The 20,805-nt window shown below is 37.4% G+C and overlaps 1 protein-coding gene across 2 annotated transcripts in view; it reads right to left on the reverse strand.

The window, feature by feature from the left end:
* LOC139753316 (uncharacterized) overlaps positions 1–20,805 on the reverse strand; it is a 126,091-nt gene that overhangs the window by 21,619 nt on the left and 83,667 nt on the right. For both annotated transcript variants that reach the window (XM_071669631.1, XM_071669629.1), the window contains exons 19-22: positions 17,558–17,671; positions 12,454–12,555; positions 9,442–9,627; positions 777–890 (exon numbers count right to left, since the gene is read on the reverse strand). In XM_071669631.1, the coding sequence (XP_071525732.1) occupies positions 777–890; positions 9,442–9,627; positions 12,454–12,555; positions 17,558–17,671 (516 nt within the window). The remainder of the gene's footprint in view (positions 1–776; positions 891–9,441; positions 9,628–12,453; positions 12,556–17,557; positions 17,672–20,805) is intronic.

Below are 20,805 nucleotides of genomic sequence, written 5' to 3' on the forward strand. Positions count from 1 at the left end.
GACTTTATGAGTGAGGGCTTTAAAACATTTTTCACAGGCTCAAAGACTGATTGTTACTGGTTAGGAGCTTGGCAAACATCATTCCTAAAAAATGAAAATCTATAACTCTTAATACAATATATACACTTCATAACACATCTACTTTCTAAGTTCCATTCACTCATTAGCTCTGCCTACTTAATTTATAAAATGCACTGAACTTTTATCAACTCATTACAAACTTCCCTACTATGAAATTCTGTACACAGGTATTACACTGCATATGCATAAAAAGCATATTTCTCACTGTTTTCCCTTCTGATATATACAGACAACAGTCTAAGACAAAGCTATCAAAGTTGTCAGTTCCTTACAAAAATGAAAGGGCTGAAAACCAATGAAAAAAGTTGATGTATAAGAACCTAAGTCAAATTCTGATTAGTTACAATTCACAGGAAAATTGATGAAGTACACAAGACTTACCGTAGGTTAGTTGAAATGTGCTTCGAATTTTATATGGCAAATCTGAATTCACTTAGGAAAAGCTATTTTGTGGAGAAAAAGAAGGGCAATAAATGGCACTGCTAACTGTATTCAACATACTTGGTATCAGCAGACTTTCCCTTCTCTTCCAGCAGACTTCACCTTCACCTTCTACTTATTCTTCAAGAGCCATACTATGTGACTATGCTAAGCAAATAATATTCATTTTCTTTAATACTTGAGTGCATGACATATAATATGTCTCATACTATTTACTGCTCAGATTTGTTCAAACAATAAAATGAGTGTCTTACATCAAGTTTCTCTTCATTGAAGATACTATCGAACTCCATCTCCCCAATCATCATCACTGTTGTCTTAAGGAGTGACTTTGCTGGTGTACCAAAGGGTATCTTGCTCTTTAAAACCTGTTTTTAAACATGAAAGAATTAAGAACCATATATAAATATATATATATACATGCACATATACATACCTATACATCTCAACGTATACATATACATACACACTCAGACATATGCATATATAAAACATGTACATAATTCATACTGTCTGCCCTTATTCATTCCCATCGCCACCCTACCACACATGAAATGACAGCCCCTCCCCCGAATGTGCGCGAGGTAGCCCTAGGACAAGACAACAAAGGCCACATTCGTTCACACTCAGTCTCTAGCTGTCATGTATAATGCATCGAAACCACAGCTCCCTTTAAACATCCAGGCCCCACAAAACTTTCCATTGTTTACCCCAGCCGCTTCACATGCCCTGGTTCAATCCACTGACAGCACGTCGACCTCGGTATACGACATTGTTCCAATTCACTCTATTCCTTGCACGCCTTTCACCCTCCTGCATGTTCAGGCCCCGATCGCTCAAAATCTTTTTCACTCCATCTTTCCACCTCCACTTTGGTCTCCCACTTCTCGTTCCCTCCACCTCTGACACATATATCCTCTTGGTCAATCTTTCCACACTCATTCTCTCCATGTGACCAAACCATTTCAAAACACCCTCTTCTGCTCTCTCAACCACACTCTTTTTATTACCACACATCTCTCTTACTCTTTCATTACTTACTCGATCAAACCACCTCCCACCACATATTGTCCTAAAACATCTCATTTCCAACACATCCACCCTCCTCTGCACAACTCTATCTATAGCCCACGCCTCGCAATCATATAACATTGCTGGAACCACTCAACCACACTTTTTATTACCACACATCTCTCTTACCCTTTCATTACTTAATCAAACCACCTCACACCATATATTGTCCTCAAACATCTCATTTCTAGCACATCCACCCTCCTCCACACAACTCTATCTATAGCCCATGCCTTGCAACCATATAACATTGTTGGAACCACTATTCCTTCAAACATACCCATCTTTGCTTTCCAAGATAATGTTCTCGACTTCCACACATTTTTCAACACTCATAGAACTTTTGCCCCCTCCCCCACCCTATGATTCACTTCCACTTCCATGGTTCCATCCGCTGCCAAATCCACTCCCAGATATCTAAAACACTTCACTTCCTCCAGTTTTTCTCCATTCAAACTTACCTCCCAATTGACTTGTCCCTCAACCCTACTGTACCTCATAACCTTGCTCTCATTCACATTTACTCTCAGCTTTCTTCTTTCGCACACTTTATCAAACTCAGTCACCAGCTTCTGCAGTTTCTCACCCAAATCAGCCACCAGCACTGTATCATCTCTTCAATGATGAGATTAGTGACCTTGTTATGTAAAATTCTCATTTTGTGACCACATTGATAATGTGCATGAGAAAATTAGCCCAATTCACAACTAAGGGTTAAAAGTCTTTCAGTTACATAAAACATTTTCCAGGAATAGCCTTTGTTTTCTAAATCTTAAGATGAGTTTAGACTATACTGTTGATGCAAAAGAAAGCAAGGTAAAAGGAAGAAATGGAAGAAGAATATCTTCCTTCTACAGTTTGCGCTTCACAATCTAAATAAGATAAAAATCACGAAAATAGTAAAAGCAGGAATGAAGCATCCATTTTGTTAATGCCCCAAAATAAGTTTGATTTTCAAACTTTGGGTTGTTTGAAGTCTACATTTTTCAGTCGCATCTTTAGTCTATCAATAATATCTGGGTATTGGATATCTTACTTAGGGTTGGCAGTCACAAAAAGTAATGGAATTTTTGGATGTATTTTCTGAGTAGGGAAAGGCTTGAATCTTGTTATTTTGGAATTTTAGAATAATCCTCCTTTGCCTTTCCCAAAACTCCTTCAAAAGAGGGAAACTGAATACCAGGACAGGGCAATACTAGGACCTAGAAAGTGAGATGGGATCTAACATACAAACAAGGGAGGCTTTTGTGACTATGACAAAATCTCTAAGTAAACACATCTCTTACTGACAGAAGGGGTGTCATTTTGGATGACTGGTTATGAAATCTTTCACTCTTGTTCACAGGGCTCCCCTTCATGAGGAAAAGATTTTCATTCTTCCGACTCGTATATTTTCTTGAAGCATTAGAAAGTTAGGACTCTATAAAGAGTTTTGTGCCTGCATTCAAAGAATGATTAAGTACAAGGACTTTTCCAGTAACAAGAGAAATTTTTTAAAAGCATTTTTTCATACTTCAAACTCCATATTTCCTCCTAATGGGATTGTTTTTGACAGCAGGGTGATAGCATGGATGCATGGAGGCTAGACATACTTGCACTGACAGACAGAGGAGGGAATGAAGCAGAGGGAGTCACTGGGGAGAATCCAGGAGGCTCACCACAGAAACAAATGGTGTATCTCAAACAGTCTGATTCTTGCCAATGAGAAGGAGGACTCATGCTGCTTCAGTACTGACTCCTTGCAAGGCCTTAATCCCCGACAGTCTTGATTTTTCAAAAATTAATATTCTTACTCAGAATCTTCTCCAGCATGCACCATCTCAGGTCTTTTCCAATCCATCCTAACTGCCCTCCCTAGTTTTCTCTTTTCAAATCTCCTAAGTTCAGAAACATATCTCCAATGTACATATTTCTCTATCACACTTCTATTTCAACCTAACTACTCTAACCATCAATCTATCAATATCTCAGCTCTTCAACATGCTTATAGCATGTCGATATTTTCATGCTGTTCAGTCTTTAAGCATGTATTTGACACTATTCCAACAATTCCTCAATGTATATAGTGGACCTTCTTCAACAACCCCTCAAAACTACCACATCTTGCTGATAATCAAGAGTGCTCCAACATTCTAACACTACAGTACTTTCCTAGATTAAATCTACATGTCTTTCAAATTTTGGCTAACACTTTCACGACTAATTCAAGTCACCTTTAACACTCCTAAAATGGGAGCTCCAATTTAAGTCCTACTCTCAACTAATTCCAAATCATGTCAATACCAGCCCCCAAGTCATGTCTTCAATTGTCCAAAACACACTGCATAGCCTGCATCATCTCTTCTGCGCTTCTCCAGAAATTATTGAACTTTCTTCAGCACTATCCTCACAAAAAAATCCTCCAACGCAGGTCCAATCCTTCTTAACACTGAGATTCCCCAATACATCAATAGCCCACTAACAATGTTTTAACATTAATCCCTCACATCTCTAATAATCTATTGCTTTTGTAAGGAATGTTCAAAAGTCTTTAAACATTCTCTCAATTCCAAGGCATGTTTCTTTAAGAATAAGCTTTAGCTTATGATGTTCTTGACACCACACTATCTGACTGATAGATCATTTGAATCCTCCACAGGTGTTATGAATTACAGATGCATTAACATTAATGGCTTTTGGATCAGAAATGACAAGATGTAGTTATCAATAAGGGTACAGTCAGCACCAGTAAAAACAATGAACTCTTTCTGGACAACATACAAAAATAAATAAATACCATTATCATATCCAGTCAACAATCTACTTTTAAATCTTTGTAAGAAATGCATCAGACTATAAATAATGAATCCTTTATTCTCTTATTCATATTCATTTTGTACTAAGTGCTAAAAATTACAAAACATGAAACAAAACAACTTAATGTGTACATGAAATATAAAAAGTTTCAGAATCATGAATAGCTCTTTCTTTCTACAGGGGAGGTCAGTGAGGAATGGTAATGAGAAATTCATACTCCTTCTGAGATAATGAAAATGAAATATTCCAATATCATCCTGTGGTTCAGGCACCATCCGCCCCTAAATGCAGAACTGCCTAATATGAACCATGCATTAGTCTCCTCTTTTGCTAAACTGCTACATCATGAATCTTAAGCTGTGAAGTTTCCAGGCAAACGTCTTAGGCTGTTTCTGCAAAATCACAAGTTACTATTAAGAAGTTAAAAAGAGAGTGAAATAGGGATGGAGGGATAGGAAGAAAAATGATTTCCTCTAACATGGAAAAAAACAGCTTTTCACAAGCTAAAAATCTAACAGGGTTAAACCAATGAGCAAGAGAAATGCAAAGCACATCTAAACAGAGGATGGTAAGGAACTCTTCAGTTTCTATAGAAGTGGTAAGCAGCGACTAAAGAAGAGGTAGCTTTAAACTCACCAAAAATATAAAAAACATTCTGACACATATATCCTCTTTGTCAATCTTTCCTTACTCAGTCTCTTCATGCAACCAAACCATTTCAATACACCCTCTTCTGCTCTCTCAACCACACTCTTTTTATTACAACACATCTCTCTTACCCTTTCATTACTTAATCAAACAACTTCACACCATATACTATCCTCAAACATCTCATTTCCAACACATCCACCCTCCTCCACAAAACCCTATCTATAGCCCATTCCTCGCATCCTTATAACATTGTTGGAACCACTATTCCTTCAAACATACCCATTTTTGCTTTCCGAGATAATATTATCGCCTTTTACACATTTTTCAACACTCCCAGAACTTTTGCCCCCTCCCCCATCCTGTGACTCACTTCCTCTTCCATGGTTCCATCTGCTGCCAATCCAATCCCAGATATCTAAAACACTTCACTTCCTCCAGTTTTTCTCCATTCAAACTTACCTCCCAGTTGACTTGTCCCTCAACTGTACCTGATAACCTTTCTCTTATTCACATTCACTCTCTGCTTTCTTCTTTCACACACTTTACCAAACTCAGTCACCTACTTCTGCAGTTTCTCACCCATATCAGCCACCAGCACTGTATCATCAGCAAACAACAACTGACTCACTTCCCAAGCCCTCTCATCCACAATAGACTGCATACTTGCCCCTCTCTCCAGTGCTCTTGCATTCACCTCCCTAACTACCCCATCCACGAACAAATTAAACAACCATGGAGACATCATGCACCCCTGCTGCAAACCGACATTCAATGAGAACCAATCACTTTCCTCTCTTCCTTACATCCTCAATAAAACTTTTCACTGCTTCTAGCAACTTGCCTCCCACACCATATACTCTTAATACCTTCCACAGAGCATCTCTATCAACTCTATCATATGCCTTTTCCAGATAATAAAAACTACATACAAATCCATTTGCTTTTCTAAGTATTTCTCAAATACATTCTTCAAAGCAAACACCTGATCCACACATCCTTTACCACTTCTGAAACCACAGTGCTCTTCCCCAATCTGATGCTCTGTGCATGCCTTCATCCTCTCAATCAATACCCTCCCATACAATTTCCCAGGGATACTCAACAAACTTAAACCTCTGTAATTTAAACACTTACCTTTATCTCCTTTGCTTTGTACAATGGCACTATGCATGCATTCTGCCAATCCTCAGGAACTTCACCATGAGCCATACATACAATGAATACCCTCACCAACCAGTCAACAACACAGTCACCCACTTTTTTAATAAATTCTACTACAATAAAATCCAAACCCGCCGCCTTGCCGGCTTTCATCTTCCACAAAGCTTTCATCACCTTGACCAAAACATGCTATATCTGCCACTCTATCATCTAACACATTCAACAAACCTTCAAAATACTCAATCCATCTCCTTCTCACATCAACAATACTTGTTATTACCGCCCCATTAGCCCCCTTCACCAATGTTCCCATTTGTTCTCTTGTCTTGCGCACTTTATTTACTTCCTTCCAAAACATCTTTTTATTCTCCCTGCGTGTCGTAGAGGGCGACTAAAGGGGATGGGAGTGGGGACTAGAAACCCTCCCCTCCTTGTATTTTAACTTTCTAAAAGGGGAAACAGAAGAATGAGTCACACGAGGAGTGCTCATCCTCCTTGAATGCTCAGATTGGGGTGTCTAAATGCGAGTGGATGTAACCAAGATGAGAAAAAAGGAGAGATTAGTGGTATGTTTGAGGAAAGGAGCCTGGATGTCTTGGCTCTGAGTGAAACAAAGCTCAAGGGTAAAGGGGAGGAGTTATTTGGAAATGTTTTGGGAGTAAAGTCAGGGGTTGGTAAGAGGACAAGAGCAAAGGAAGGAGTAGCACTACTCCTAAAGCAGGAGTGTAAGAAAGTAAACTCTAGATTGATATGGGTAAAACTGAAAGTGGTTGGAGAGAGATGGGTAATTATTGGTGCCTATGCACCTGGGCATGAGACGAAAATTCATGAGAGGCAAGTGTTTTTGGAGCAGCTGAGTGTGTTAGCAGTTTTGATGCACAATACCTGGTTATAGTGATGGGTGATTTGAATGCAAAGGTGAGTAATGTGGCAGTTGAGGGAATAATTGGTGTACATGGGGCGTTTAGTGTTGTAAATGGAAATTTTGAAGAGCTTGTAGATTTGTGTGCTGAAAAAGGACTGGTGATTGGGAATAACTGGTTTAAAAAGAGAGATATACTTTAGTATACGTATGTAAGTAGGAGAGATGGACAGAGAGCGTTATTGGATTACGTGTTTATTGATAGGCGTGTGAAAGAGAGACTTTTGGATGTTAATGTGCTGAGAGGTGCAACTGGAGGGATGTCTGATCATTATCTTGTGGAGGTGAAGGTGAAGATTTGTAGAGGTTTTCAGAAAAGATGAGAGAATGTTGGGGTGAAGAGAGTGGTGAGAGTAAGTGAGCTTGGGAGGGAGACTTGTGTGAGGAAGTACCAGGAAAGAGTGAGTGCAGAATGGAAAAAGGTGAGAGCAAGTGATGTAAGGGGAGTGGGGGAGGAATGGGATGTATTTAGGGAAGCAGTGATGGCTTGCGCAAAAGATGATTGTGACATGAGAAGCATGGGAGGTGGGCAGATTAGAAAGGGTAAAGAGTGGTGGGATGAAGAAGTAAGATCATCAGTGAAAGAGAAGAGAGAGGCATTCGGACAATTTTTGCAGGGAAATAGTGCAAATGAGTGGGAGATGTATAAAAGGAAGAGGCAGGAGGTCAAGAGAAAGGTGCAAGAGGTGAAAAAGAGGGCAAAAGAGAGTTGGGGTGAGAGAGTATCATTGAATATATTTTCTTTATCATCATTATACTTTGTCGCTGTCTCCTGCGTTAGCGAGGTAGCACAAGGAAACAGACAAAAGAATAGCCTAACCTATCCACATACACATGTATATACATACACGTCCACACACGCACATATACATACCTATACATTTCAACATATACATATATATATATACACAGACATATACATATACACACATGTACATAATTCATACTTGCTGCCTTTATTCATTCCCGTCGCCACCCCTCCACACATGAAATGACAACCCCCTCCCCCCGCATGCACGCGAGGTAGTGCTAGGAAAAGACAACAAAGGCCACATTCATTCACACTCAGTCTCTAGCTGTCGTATAATGCACCGAAACCACAGCTCCCTTTCCACATCCAGGCTCCACAAAACTTTCCATGGTTTACCCCATACGCTTCACATGCCCTAGTCAATCCATTGACAGTACGTCGACCCCGGTATACAACATCATTCCAATTCACTCTATTCCTTGCACGCCTTTTACCCTCCTGCATGTTCAGGCCCCGATAGCTCAAAATCTTTTTCACTCCATCTTTCCACCTCCAATTTGGTCTCCCACTTCTCCTCGTTCCCTCCACCTCTGACAAATATATCCTCTTTGTCAATCTTTCCTCACTGAGTCCCTCTCCATGTGACCAAACCATTTCAAAACACCCTCTTCTGCTCTCTCAACCACACTCTTTTTATTACCACACATCGCTCTACCCTTTCATTACTTACTCGATCAAACCACCTCACACCACACAGAGACCCTAACCTTAACCTTTGCAGCCAAAACATGGACAAAGAATGAGTTACGAAGTCAAGATTCCAGGCTGTGGAAATGAGCAATTTAAGAATAGCATGTGATGTGATTAGATGAAATGAAGAAAGAAATGAAGGGGTGTATGAGAGATGTGGTACGGAAACATGACCACACACAAAATGAGAATACCACAATAGAAAATGAACTCACTAAAGTACTTCATTCCCTCAAGTCTGAATGTGTAAAAACTAACGGAGAAATAGATTGGTTGCAAATGAAAATGTTGAGAGTGAACAGTCCAATAACCCTTAAGTAGAGCAGTGGTACGAGGATGGACTGCAAGATGTTGTGAATTGCTGGGTAAAGGAACATTCACAGATAGAACTGCTTAAATAGGAAATGGTCCATGTAAGAACCATCAGAATAATCAATAGCCCATGTGAAGGATCATTAAGTATGGCTATGGTACTTACAGCGGAGGGCAAGATAAGAGTGTGGTTCAAAGTGTGAACCACTATAAGGGAAAACATTTCAAGAAAGGGGCCATTAAAGAAGACAACAATCCAGGCTTGGTCTTCTTATTACCGAAATGTACAAAACACAACTGCTAAAAAAGAAACATTTCACAAGAGGGCAGATGAATGTCCTCTCAGCCAGAGTCAAACATTCACCTGTGAGGGAAAAATGGTGGGCAAACTGTATGATAATACTGGAGTACTGCCTTATCATTATTCCATAAGGTGCAGGGTTCTCTCATTACCTTGTTAAAAAGCCATTTCTTCTCAAGATAAAAAATCAATATTACAACTTACCATGTAGAAGCTGAGAGCAAATGCAACAATAAAGAGCAAAAACACTGTGAAGAACTTGATGAAAGTGGCAAAGATGTCTGTAAACATGACAACGTAGATCCCCAGAAAAGGAAGCTTGCGGATGAAGAGTAGTAGATTCATCCATGCCAGAAAGATGGACGCTGCTCCAACTTGCCACTGCCAATCCTAACACATGAACAAAGAGAACACTTAACATATAAAAACAAAAAATATCAATTTAAAAGACATGCAATCAAAAAAGTACATATACTTAAAGACATGCAGTATATAATGCTGTCAGTGTGTTCTTAGCACAAACCTTTCCTTCCCCTTAAAAGAAAGAAATAATTTTATAAGAACATTTCCTTACCTCAGATATCATTTGCCATTTTGATTTTTCTTTTTTAATGATAACTGTGTCTTGCCTTCATTGCTTTCAGTAAATATTCAAAATTTACTCTCCCTGTTGCTCATTACTGATTTCAGAAGCTTAATTCATCAAACCATTCTTATGCTCAAGATCTTACAATAGCCCAACTGGTTTTCATTGCTTTTTATAGTCATGTTACACTTCTCAACTACATTCTATTACTCATAGCATTTAGATTAGCATCTCTAACTAAGTCATGCTCATGAACTCATATTAGCCATACTTAACCACTCTCACTACTACAAAACATACAGGACAGCATCGCAGTTATTCATTCATGTCTGACATCAGATACTTTTATTAGCGTCTATCAGATAATATTAGATAACCACACCTATTTTCACCAACTTATGTGAACTACCCTAACCTATTGTCATGAGCTTATGACAGCTATTTTAATCATCCATCAATGTGCCTACCTATAAGGTGATACAAATCTGACAACCATCCAAGTGTTTGTATGTATTCCTGCCTACCCGAGGCCAATGTCCAAAAGTGAATAGAATATTTGGGTAGGTATATGATATCTAACATCACATGTAAATGATACCTACAGCAGAACCACCTTTCTGGGAGTAATCAGACATTTCTTTTTTCTTTACAGCAATTAATAATTTTCTCACAGCATATAATGTATCTAATTAATTCATTTTGAAACTTTTAAATATATGGTAGATGTATATCTCTCTAAATACCTGTCCTAAATGATGCCACACAATAATTCAAACTATCTAATTACAGCTGAATAACAATGCTAGATGTAACCTTTGCTTATGAAAATATGAACGACTCCTAAAGGAGGATATACATTTAGATTAAGGACTGTACTGTTAGTAGAAATAAGACTACTTTAGTAGCTCATATACATAGTGTCTGCAACCAAGTTCCTTCCAAGCTTTTATATCTATCTTCTATAGAAACTTACTCAAACTCATTTTCTTAATAAACACATTTTAAATCAATATCAAATTAACTAATTTACCTGGTGTTACCATACTATGCCTGCTTGAGGTTACACTGAAACAGAAAAGTCATCTTTGGTGAGGCTGTATATTCGTTAATCAATGAAAATAGTACACATCATTGCCATCCCCTGCATTGGCAAAGTAGCTCTGGGAAAACAGACAAAAAGAAAAAAAGGCCACATTCGTTAATACTCAGTCTCTAGCTGTGATGTGTAATGCACCAAAACCACAACTCCCTATCCACTTCCAAGTCCCACAGACCCTTCCATGGTTTACCCCAGACATTTCACATGCCCTGGTTCAGTCCATTGACAGCACATTGACCCCAGTATACTACATCGTTCCAAATCACTCTATTCATTGCATGCCTCTCGCCCTCCTGTATGTTTAAGCCCCAACTGCTTAAAATCTTTTTCAATCCATCCTTCCTACTCCAATTTGGTCTCCTGCTTCTCCTTGTTTCCTTCACCTCTGACATATATATCCTCTTTGTCGACCTTTCCTTACTCATTCTCTCTATATGTCCAAACCATTTCAACACACTCTTCAGCTCTCTCAATGAAACTCCTTTTATTACCTCACATCTCTCTCACCCTTTCATTACTTACTTGATCAAACCACCTTACACCATATGTTGTCCTCAAACATTTCATTTACAACATATCCATCCTCCTCCGCACAACCCTGTCTATAGCCCATACCTCACATCCATATAATATTGTTGGAACTACTAGTCCTTCAACATACCCATTTTTGCTCTCCGAGATAACATTCTCTCTTTCCACACATTCTTCATTGCTCCCAGAACCTTTGCCCTCTCCCCAACCCTCTAAGACTCACTTCCACTTCCATAGTTCCATTTCCTGCCAAGTCCACTCCCAGATATCTATAACACTTCACTTCCTCCGATTTTTATCCTTTCAGACTTACGTCCCAACTAACTTGTCCCTCAACCCTGCTGAACCTAATAACTTAATAATGATAATAATAATAATGACATGGCCAGTGGAAACCATGGAAAGGCCTGGGGAGCTTGGAAGTGGATAGGGAGTTATGGTTTCAGTGCATTACACATGACAGCTTGAGAATGGATGCAAGTGAATGAGGTCTTTCTTTGTCTGTTCCTGGTGCTACCTCACAAACACAGGAAATAGCGATCATGTATGAAAAAAATTAAATAACAATAACAAACATCTTTAATTTCAGCTAGTTTCCTGCTGACTTAATTATGTCAATATCACTCCTATATGGTTTACAAACTAACACAGGTTGCATAACTTTAGGAGATTAGGATAGTTTTTATCACTAAGGATGACTGTTTAATTTCTCAACTAACCTCCACATTTTGATTTGTTCACTATACCATTAAGTTTTTAGTTTCAACAGTCACATTTTTTTCCAGTTCTTGCTAGTAATTCTTTACTAAATGGCTTCACCCTATCTAAATCTGATCATCTTATCTGTATCCCCTGACAGACTCAGTTTTTCTTTCAAAACGACTTTCCACAGATATGCTTAATTAAGTGAACTAAAGCTAGTTCTAGCATCTCAGCTAAACTTCATAAATTTGTTTCCAAAGCTGTTGACAGAAATTAAATTGGTTTTCTAATGGCTTACCTGTCTAATAGGGCAGTCATTGAAATCCCATACAAGCAGCACAGCAGTAATATAGCAGCACCATTCCATCAGATTTTCCAAGCCTATATAATTGAGACGAGCCTAAACCAAGGACAATAAAACTGATTAATACTCTATAAAACATCAAGAGTTAACAATAAAAACTAATGACACCTTGACAGTAAAAAAAAAGGTCTTTAGCAAAAAATTTACTGATGAAATGATATGATTTTCCATTGTAGAAGTAAACCAGTAAACTTTCTCTATATCCTTCACAAAGCTAAAACACTTAAAATGAACCAGTGTTATACCAGAGATTAAATAGCAAAATGACACAAATGGTGAAAATGCTGATGTGAAGTTGGTGGTACCTGAGGGAATAAAGAAAATTGTCAAGCCAGTGAAAAGAATTGGTTTAATTTAAAGAAAGATATCACACGTATGAGATGAGTTCAGCTGAAGTAGGGAGTAAAGCCCTTCAGTTATACAAAACTTGATTATTTGCAGAAAGAGTACTAAAACTTCATAGGAGGGGATCACATGTACAGTCCCATGTTCAATGTGGACTTTTACACTTATACAAGCACAAATGACTTTTTCACTTTACAAACCAAGTAAAATGCTTCCACTGCATCTCATCCCCAGTCAATCTTTTAATATTCAAATATGTAACATCTATGACCCTAATAAATTCTCTCGATACATCTATCCATTGCTTCTGTTAACAGTCAAGATGGAATTTCTGTTAGTATTAAGACTGTAAGGTAAGTTTGAATGGAGAAAAACTGGAGGAAGTAAAGTGTTTTAGATACCTGGGAGTGGATCTGTCAGCGGATGGAACCATGGAAGCGGAAGTGAATCATAGGGTGGGGGAGGGGGCGAAAATTCTGGGAGCCTTGAAGAATGTGTGGAAGTTGAGAACATTATCTCGGAAAGCAAAAATGGGTATGTTTGAAGGAATAGTGGTTCCAACAATGTTGTATGGTTGCGAGGCGTGGGCTATGGATAGAGTTGTGCGCAGGAGGATGGATGTGCTGGAAATGAGATGTTTGAGGACAATGTGTGGTGTGAGGTGGTTTGATCGAGTAAGTAATGTAAGGGTAAGAGAGATGTGTGGAAATAAAAAGAGCGTGGTTGAGAGAGCAGAAGAGGGTGTTTTGAAATGGTTTGGGCACATGGAGAGAATGAGTGAGGAAAGATTGACCAAGAGGATATATGTGTCGGAGGTGGAGGGAACGAGGAGAAGTAGGAGACCAAATTGGAGGTGGAAAGATGGAGTGAAAAAGATTTTGTGTGATCGGGGCCTGAACATGCAGGAGGGTGAAAGAAGGGCAAGGAATAGAGTGAATTGGATCGATGTGGTATACCGGGGTTGACGTGCTGTCAGTGGATTGAATCAGGGCATGTGAAGCGTCTGGGGTAAACCATGGAAAGCTGTGTAGGTATGTATTTTTGCGTGTGTGGACGTATGTATATACATGTGTATGGGGGTGGGTCGGGCCATTTCTTTCGTCTGTTTCCTTGCGCTACCTCGCAAACGCGGGAGACAGCGGCAAAAAAAAAAAAAATTAAGACTGTAATCAAATCAAAAAGATTTATGTTGTCTTGGAAATAGATGACTCAAGATGAACTTGTTAGTATAAAAAAAAAAATTACTGATGCATTAAGAGTTTCCAGTAAAGTTAATGAAATTACTAAACTGATGAAATGTTATGAACACTGTAGTAAGTTAAAAATCAAATGCAAACAATTCTATGAAGATAATATGGATTCAAAAAGCAATTAAGCATATAGAACAGAAGACATACACAGCATCTAATATATCAAAGTTAGAAACAAACTCTGAGCATTGCTTACTGAAGAAATTGAAAACTCTCGTCAAAGCATAAAGAGCAAATGTAAAATGAAGTGAATAATGGACAGACATTTCACTTGAAACTAAATGTGTAGACTGTGGACAAGGAAAACAAGACTGCCAATGAAAAGAAATATATGGTTGGGACAATGGATATTTATGGCAATGGAATACAAATAGACAATTAATGCAATTAAGAGTTATGATGGGATGAACTAATAAAAAAAGGAGGTTTTATTAAGTACAGAGAAAAATATTTTGAATAAATACAAGAAAATGGTTGAGAAAATGTTAATGAGTCAAATGAAAGATAAACCAAGAATGAATGATTCACTTTTCAAGGTAGAAATGGCATTTTCACCTCAACCAAGCCTTTCTCTCTCATGCTAGAAAATTATTTTCTACAACTGATGACTTTATCTTGCACACCTTTAAAGTGTTGTAGCTTGATGGTCTATCGCGTATTCTCATACACCATACGATCTTTCAAAAATGATTATATCCATTCCTAGACTTCTTTTTACAATTCCTTACTACTGCCTACAGTAGTAAGCATACTCTTTATTTATTGTAAAACTCAAGCCAATCAAAATTTGATCTGATGCAACTGCATCTGAATCTTGAAAAGTCCTCTTAACAACTAAGGATGTAAAGATATCATTAGCAAAACAATTAAACAATTTCTACACAGGAATCCTTGCTTTGATCACAGGAAAGTACAGTGTAATGAAATCGAGAAAAAACCTGTATATTGGATCACAAAGAATCAAATTATCATTATTATAATAATTACAACTTACTGGGTTATTCTGGTTATAAAGGTGCAACGAAAAATTTACTGAAGAAACACATGTGCAAAAGGTGACTGGACAACACTTTTGTGCTACTGCTACTAGCGGAAAATATGATTCATTACTAATATCTTTAGAAATGCATTTTAATTTTTACAGAATTATCTTATATTTAGTATGATATAAAAAAAAAATTTGAATAATGTACAAAAATTGAAGAGAACAAATCAATCTAAGTATCCTGAACAAAAACATGGTCTTCCCTGATAAAATAAACCTGAAAAGTATGTGAAGTTTTATATCATGTGCATATTCCTTGTGTACATAACTGTGATACATTTAGATACCAGATGATACTAATATACAGATACAGGTGATTATTAACATGTAATTATACAGGTGAAAAAAGAAATTATCCAAGGCTTACTTTCAAGCCATCCCTACAAAAGCATACCGATAACAGAGTGCTTGGATCTTTTGTGAACTAACATTCTGTGTCTTTATTCACAACATTAACTCAGATCACTTAATCACAGCATTATGTATAACCAACCAGTGACTCACTTTAAATTTCATTTACTTTTCTGATCATATTAACAATACTCCAACTGAGACATTTTGTTAATGTAAGGGTTTAAATATTCATTTGGAGTGTTCAAAACAATTGAGAGCATGACCAAAATTATTTATCCTGTTGAAAGACTTGAGTGCATGTCATGAATAAAAGCCTTACTGTGAAAAAATTGGTGTGACATATAATACATAGTAACAATGCAAAAGCTAATGTGAGTGAGCGTGATGATAACTCAATAAGATGTACTTTACCAGAAGACTATTACAACATCCCTGTAATAATAAACATAGTTACTATTTATGTAATTACTTAGATTCAATTAAAGCCTATTTGTCAAGGTTACTACTTCCTAACAAATTTACTACAGTCCTGAGATGATTTGATATTTTAAAGTTTCCAATTACAACTTCACTTTTACCAGGGTTTCTGTTTGTAATGTACACCACCTTCAATCTAAAATCTACAGATTAAAGCAGAAGAAAGTTATTTGATTAATGGGATTCATATACACTACAAATTCCGTTGCAAAATCCTGTGTATGTGAACAGAAATCAAGACTTATGTAGCAATAAATCAAAACATTATGGCACTGTTTCTGCATTGTACAAAAAAGATGTCTTTCTTGGTTCATGTCTTACTGAGCCTTGTTACAGAATTACTTACATGAGACATTTACTAAGATCACTCAAAATATCATTTTATAAAACCTATCAGTTAACTTGCTTTACCAGTAAACTGTTTTTAGTTCTTTCCCTACAGTAACACTATTTAAGCTCTTTATACCATCATTTCAATATATTTTTTTCCAAAAAATTGTGCAGGTTTTTGCAATTCAACAATGTAATATGTCTCATAAACAGGATTGGGATACTAATGTTGTAAGAAAATAACTATACTAATCCATATTTTCCAAGTAAATAGCCTTGTTCACACTGTGTATCAAAGTAATGCTCATCCTCACAGCAGTGGCAACAACAGATGCCACAAAAAGTCTTTGTTTGATCTCAGCGAGATGATTGTAAGTAGAGTCCAGATGTCAAGCAAAATGCCATAAATGCATAATTTTGGAATTTTAAGATAAAATTGCCTATTTTGTCTTCATATGCCTATTTCCACTTCCATATCATTCTGCTATAAAGATAAAAGCCTAAGATTTTTTTTAATTTGACTGTCCTTAAAGAAAAGGAAATATTCTGCTTGTTTCATTCAACAAAGTAGATTACTTAATGTTAAAAGGGAGCATTTCCTACAGCTCTGCTCTGATGGATATTGTATATGTGTATATGACAGGTATAGTATGTGCCAATATATCCCTGGACAGTGCTGTCCTCTGTGGCCTAGACTGTACCATACAAGTCAGTCATTTCTCTTTCAAACATTGCTGTAATCATTGCACTGACATTATCTGAAGTGAGTGCTATTTAGTTAAAGAGTATGGTAACAATGTGTTGTTTATTACAGATGAGGTAGCACTGCTTAACAAGCTGATCACAAAATTGTTATACTGCAGTGCAATCTGTAAATACAATTTTTTTTTTGCTTAAGTTACTTAATTCTCTCTGAGAAGCAGCAACTTTTCAGTTGAGAAATTTAATAAAAATTAGCTAATTGGTTACCTATCATTCATTTCACTAGCAGTGTTGTAACATTATGTATAATTACTTTTATAAGTAAAATAATCAACACCTTTTTTGGTTTTATGTCACCTAATTTTTACCTACTTTGTGTGTTTGTCTTGCCTGTTTGCCTGCCCTTCTTAACAATTTCAAGTGCCTAAACATCTAGGCTCTTCTTCTAAGTGTAGATACTAAAAACATGGTTCATCAAATATCCTGATCAGCTGAATATTTTTCTGGTTAGGTAAAATCAAACCATGTCTCTTACTTGGTAGAACTGGAACATTTCCCGCATGATGTTGATGACTGCCATTACAATAATCACCCACTTTCCTGCTACCACGAATACGTCACCTGTCAGGTTCAATTTATCTTCAATATCCTGTAGAGAAAAATAAGAAAATGTAAGTAGGTAGCACAAGCCTTGCATAAGGCAAAGTTGCATAAGTGGTGGAGTAAGAGATGAGTTTCCACAAAAGATAGAGTGGCGATGTTACCAGTTATTCAGGATATCTGACCTTTGTGTGACCCAAGACAAGGGTGTCTGAGGACTACAGAATGCATGCATAGGGTTGTTATAAAAGGCATGGAGGACAAAAGTAAATGCTCAAATTACAGAGACTGAGAATACCTAGCAAAATATATGGGAAAATGATGAACAGGAGAGGATGTTGTAATGCACAGAACATCTATCTGAAGAGGAGAAATGTAAATAATGAGGTAGAGGATGCGAGGACCAGGTGTTGCTTAAAAGAAAATTTGTCAAAGAAAAATTTGGAGAAACAAAGTAATGTATGTGGCAATTACAGGATTGGCTAAAGCATGTGATAGGGTTGATAAAATAGCCTTTTCAAAGACACTATGAATATGGCTTAAATGGAAGGTTATCAAATGGAGTGAGGAGCTTTTACTGGGAGAGTATGGCATGTATGTGATTAGGAAGGGAAAAAGGTAATTAATCATTTAAGATTCCCTATTCATACTTTATAGTTTTACAGTTGTAAGACCCCTGTATCTTGTATGTTTTGTACCATCAAGAAGACTTGTGAATTTTTGTACATTGCCAGAATTCACAGTCTCTTTGCTTAGACCATTCCAACCATCCACCACCTTCCATCTACATGGTATCTATTTACAACCTTCTTCATCATCCTCTTTCCCAGCTTGTGTTGGCCTCTGTTAACTCTAATACTGAACCTCGTGAAAAACTCTTTACTGTCAACATCATTCAACTGCATTAGGAGCTTAAATGCTGCTATCAGGTCATCCCTTTCTTTCTCTCCTCTAAGGTGGAAGTTGCACAGCCTTTAAACTGTTCATTGTAGGTAATCTTTCTTAATTCTGGTACTTTAATGGTTGCTCTTCTCTGAGCCTTCTCAATCATATTTTGTATTTGTTTAGGTGTGAAGGCCAGGCCTGAGAGGTACAATCCAACTTCTGACTAAATATTTCCTCATCTATATACTTAAATGCCATCTTAATATTTTCCAGTAACCAGTTTACTTATTTCACAGTTCCCCTAATGTAAAATGACTCAATCACCAGCTGATGCTGTCTATGCCACTGCACAGCAGTTCTTTTAGTGTTCATTCTTGTTTTCCTTGTTTTTATAATAATTAAGTCATGTAAATCATAATGCCACATTACACTGTGTTATGCCTCATAATGCAAAATAAAGATATTATTTATTCATATTTGCTTGCTGATTCCTGTGTTAGTTAGACAGCGTCAGGAAGAGATGAAGAACAGGCCTCATTTGCTCATATTCATCCTCAAGCTGCCATGTGTAATGCACTGAAAGCACAGCCCCCTATTCACAAACAGGCCCCAGAGACCTTCCTGTGGTTTCCTCCAGCTGCTTTATATACCCTGGTTCAGTTCAGTGAGAACATGTCACCCCTGTATACCAGTAAGCTTTTCTGCACTCAATTCTGTGCATACATTTTACTCTCCTGCATGTTCAGGACCTAAGCACTCAAAGTCTCGTACATTAATAATAAATACTGTTCTTGTTAAGTGCTCATAAACAGGCAATATGGAGCTGCTTAACATCCATTTAAATCTAATGCTATATCATTTTGCCCCTTTACAGTTCATTCACTTCATGAGTATTTGTTACCTTTCATGATGCATATATAAAGATATATGACAATGATATACAAGCATAATCATTTTTTTATAAATGCTCATGGGATGCCAACATGGGTTGCTTTGCATCCCTTTAAATCTCTCACTTCTAATTTTCTTTGAAGAAGTTTATGCCATTCTGCTGACATCACACCAAAAATACTTTCTATTAATTTTTCTTCATTTATTTCATCCAGCTATCAGGTTTCTTTTAATAAAATCATTACCAATAAGGAAACTTTATGGTCTTACATTGATAGATAAAAGTAGTAAAAAAACTAATTACTATTGTTATAATTTTTCAGGAGTTCACACTCCTCAGGAATGCACCTAGAAAACGATTCTGCAGCCAAATGGTTAAATTACCCCAGGTCCCAATAGTTCAGAAGGGCCCTGAAAATAAGATTTGATGTTTGGTTGGTTGGCTTTTTGGGATTTACAGCATTCAAATAGCCAGGGATATCAAGGATGTCAGTTTCATGCTACATCCACTGACATCTTTTCATGTGTTAAGGATAATTCTCAGAACTCATAATCTCTCATTATACATGTAGCCCTGAGTATCCTTAAATCATCTCAGGACACAATAGCCTGGGGGCCTTGAAAATGAGAAGATCCAACTTTCCTTTAATTGCCCAGGGATGATGGTTTAGAGGCCTTGAAAATGACCAACCTCAAAGAAGGCGAGAACTATCTCAGCCCCGAGGCCCTAAAACCCTAATACTTTAATGTATTTAACCATAAGATATGGTTTGTTGTATACTTACTTTCTTTTTCTACCCCAGGACCCCTTTAATGGGACACCTGTAGGACTCAGGATGTCAGCCTTGTCCACTGTCCATGATCAAAAGTGAAGAAGTATGGTGGTGTGTGTCTGTCTAGCTTGCTAGGGAGAATGCAGGGCAGCTGAGATGTTCATCATATATGTGGAAGTTGTAACTTGGGCATGAAGGGACCTGTGACATCTTGGATCAGTAAATGTAATGCTGAAGACATTGGTGGTGTCCAGGGTGCAGATGAAAACAAATATGAATTATGCTTGTCCACGAAATACAATTTCAGGAGGGTGGATGTCTTATGGAATAGAGGTTAAGATTGGGATGGGGGTTGCTTAAGGTTGGTCAAATCGTTATGGTATGAATTTGTTGTTAATAATGGTTTTTGTTGGGGTTTACATGAGTTTACATGAGAGAGACAGACACCAGGAGGCCTGATTGTCCCTAACTGGACTGTCTGGTTAAAAAAGAAGCGAGTTTAACTTGACAAGAATATGTAATTAACACAGTAGTTTTCTAAGCTATCAACGACTCCCTGCTGCTGCACATTAGCCCTCTTCTGTCCCAGTTACTACCGTTGTTTATACAGTTTATGTCTGGTGATTTCTCAGAG

The sequence above is a fragment of the Panulirus ornatus genome, chromosome 14, assembly GCF_036320965.1.
Source record: "Panulirus ornatus isolate Po-2019 chromosome 14, ASM3632096v1, whole genome shotgun sequence".
NCBI lineage: Eukaryota > Metazoa > Arthropoda > Malacostraca > Decapoda > Palinuridae > Panulirus > Panulirus ornatus.